This window comes from Nansenia antarctica, assembly GCF_963989245.1.
Source record: "Nansenia antarctica genome assembly, chromosome: 9".
NCBI classification, from domain to species: Eukaryota; Metazoa; Chordata; class Actinopteri; order Argentiniformes; family Microstomatidae; genus Nansenia; species Nansenia antarctica.
In genome coordinates, this window is record NC_137679.1 from 729729 (window position 1) to 730754 (window position 1026).

A 1026-nucleotide genomic window follows, 5' to 3' on the forward strand; every position below is an offset into this window, starting at 1 on the left:
GACGTTTAGCAATTTCCGGGTCCAAACCAGAAATTCCCCGCACCAGAGTACCAGTGTACTAAAGCACCAGAGTACCAGTGTACTACAGCACCAGAGTACCAGTGTACTAAAGCACTAGAGTACCAGTGTACTAAAGCACCAGAGTACCAGTGGACTAAAGCACCAGAGTACCAGTGTACTACAGCACCAGAGTACCAGTGTACTAAAGCACCAGAGTACCAGTGGACTACAGCACCAGAGTACCAGTGTACTAAAGCACCAGAGTACCAGTGTACTAAAGCACCAGAGTACCAGTGTACTAAAGCACCAGAGTACCAGTGTACTAAAGCACCAGAGTACCAGTGTACTACAGTGGTAGAATGACAGTTCAGTTTTTAGACTGATCTATTCATTCATTCAACAAGGGACACAGCAGCACTTTCCCGTTTTTCCCACATTGTCAGCATCTTTGAGCCTCGGAAAAGCGCTATACAAATATAATGAATTATTATTATTACTGAGGCATTTCGAAGAGAGCGCCCCAACCAACTTTGGACCCGGAAACACGTCACAACTTAACAACCGAATTGGTTTTGATAATACATTTTGTAAGTCTGTCTGGGCAGAATCAATATTTGATTACCTCAGTCTAGTAGACAATGAACAATGATTTCCTCAGCTCAAGGATGAATACACACCCTAAATGTTCTAGTGAGAACACACCCTCAATGTTCTAGTGAGAACACACCCTCAATGTTCTAGTGAGAACACACCATAAATGTTCTAGTGAGAACACACCCTCAATGTTCTAGTGAGAACACACCCTAATGTTCTAGTGAGAACACACCCTAAATGTTCTAGTGAGAACACACCCTCAATGTTTTAGTGAGAACACACCCTAATGTTCTAGTGAGAACACACCCTAATGTTCTAGTGAGAACACACCCTAATGTTCTAAGACATCATGACCCTAAGACACCCTGAGAGGAAGTGCGGCTCACCTCCTGCTTGCGCTGGTCCTTCTTCAGCGAGGCGATCTCTCTGTTC

The 1026-nt window shown here is 44.1% G+C and overlaps 1 protein-coding gene across 1 annotated transcript in view; it reads right to left on the minus strand.

Moving 5' to 3' along the window:
• Positions 1–1026, minus strand: part of LOC308165030 (kinesin-like protein KIF21A) — a gene marked incomplete at both ends in the record, with an annotated part of 44471 nt that overhangs the window by 33360 nt on the left and 10085 nt on the right. Inside the window, one exon of the mRNA XM_080539131.1 lies at positions 981–1020. Coding sequence (XP_080395257.1) covers positions 981–1020 — 40 coding nt within the window. The remainder of the gene's footprint in view (positions 1–980; positions 1021–1026) is intronic.